Genomic DNA, 1,769 nt, shown 5'->3' on the forward strand with positions numbered 1-1,769 from the left:
CCCACGCACAAATCGCAACCATGGCCGCCCCCGACAGCAAGGTCACTCCCAACGAGTTCTTTCAGAACATCGGCCAGCAAGTCGACAACAGCAGCGAGGAGGAGCACAAGCTGGTCGAGGAGATTGAGTCTCTCTGCATGAACTGCCACGAAAATGTGAGCAACCCCTCTGCGGCCTCCCCCTCCGCTTGCTTCCGACAATGAAAGGTAGTGACTGACACATTCTCCCAGGGCGTCACCCGCATGCTCCTCACATCGATCCCCTACTTCCGCGAAGTCATCATCATGTCCTTTGCCTGCGAACACTGCGGCCTCCAGAACAACGAGGTCCAGCCTGCCGGCACGGTCCAGCCCAAGGGCACATACTACGAGCTGCGCCTGACCGACATGGCCGATTTTGCCCGCCAGGTCGTCAAGTCGGACACGGCCACCGTCAAGTTCACCGAGCTCGACCTCGAGGTCCCGTCCGGCAAGGGACAACTGACCAACGTCGAAGGCCTGCTGTCGACCGTCATTGACGATCTCGAGTTTGGCCAGGAAGCCCGCAAGCAGCAGGCACCAGACGTCGCCGAAAAGGTGGGCGAGGTCATCGCAAAGGGCCGCGCTATGCTCGCCGGCTCCTCCTTCCCCTTCCGTGTGACCGTCGACGACCCCGCTGGCAACTCCTTCATCACCCCCGACCTCAAGGATGGCGTCGGCAAGTGGGAGAAGCACGAGTTCCTCCGAACGGCCGAGCAGAACGAGGCCCTCGGCCTCTCCGGCGAGAGCACCAACAATGCCAACGCCGACGCCACCATGCTCGACCCCAACCCCGCGCTCGATGCCGACGGCAACATCATCCCCAACGAGGTCTACAGCTTCCCCGCCAGCTGCCCTGGCTGCATGCAGCCCTGCACGACGCACATGAAGATGGTGGACATTCCTCACTTCAAGCAGGTTGTCCTCATGTCCACCGTATGCGATGCCTGCGGCTACCGCTCCAACGACGTCAAGACGGGCGGCGAGATTCCCGAACAGGGTGAGAAGATTACCATTGCCGTCCGCGACACGACGGATCTGGCGCGCGACATTCTCAAGTCGGAGAGCTGCGCCCTCGAGTGCCCCGAGCTCGGCCTTTCGGTCAACCCCGGCACGCTCGGCGGCCGCTTCACGACCATCGAGGGCCTCCTGACGCAGGTTCGCAACGATCTCCACAACCAGATCTTCCAGGCCAACGGCAACAGCGGCGGCGGCGACTCGGCCGTGCCGGACGAGAAGGAAAAGTGGACGGCCTTTTTCGACGGCCTCGACGTCGCCATCCGCGGCGAGAAGCCCTTCACCGTCGTCCTGTCCGACCCGCTGGCGAGCAGCTACGTGCAGTCGCTCGTCGACCCGCCGGCGACCGACCCCCAGATCACGCGCGAGATGTACGAGCGCACCGAGGAGGAGATGGAAGACCTCGGCCTCAACGACATGAAGGTAGAGAACTACGAGGAGAAGGCCGCCGAGATCGAGGCCGGCGACAAGCCCGAGGAGAAGACGGCCGCGCAGCTGCAGCACGAGCAGAAGAACGGCGAGCTCATGGACCAGCTGATCGACGCCAACCGGAGGTAGCGTGTGGCGCAGCACGTGAATGACGACTGATGACTGGTACGGTCACAGGAGAATTGTGAAAGTGAAAAAATCGGGCAATGATATATACCTTATAAACGAGTTGGTGTCAGCGAATGATGAGTGATGTTTTGACTAGTAGAGGGGTCTTTATTTTTTTTGTCTCTCGAAAGGGCCTCA

At 61.2% G+C, this 1,769-nt stretch overlaps 1 protein-coding gene across 1 annotated transcript; it reads left to right on the forward strand.

Annotated features, from left to right (window-relative positions):
- Window positions 1-20: 20 nt before the first annotated feature.
- Window positions 21-1,592, forward strand: VDBG_01525 (zinc finger protein zpr1; the record flags this gene model as incomplete). Its single annotated transcript, XM_003007291.1, has 2 exons — window positions 21-155; window positions 231-1,592. 2 exons carry the CDS (start codon window positions 21-23, stop codon window positions 1,590-1,592), a joined length of 1,497 nt encoding a protein of 498 aa, XP_003007337.1.
- Between the last annotated feature and the right edge of the window lie 177 nt (window positions 1,593-1,769).

Source organism: Verticillium alfalfae, genomic scaffold (assembly GCF_000150825.1).
Source record: "Verticillium alfalfae VaMs.102 supercont1.2 genomic scaffold, whole genome shotgun sequence".
In the NCBI taxonomy this organism is placed as follows: domain Eukaryota; kingdom Fungi; phylum Ascomycota; class Sordariomycetes; order Glomerellales; family Plectosphaerellaceae; genus Verticillium; species Verticillium alfalfae.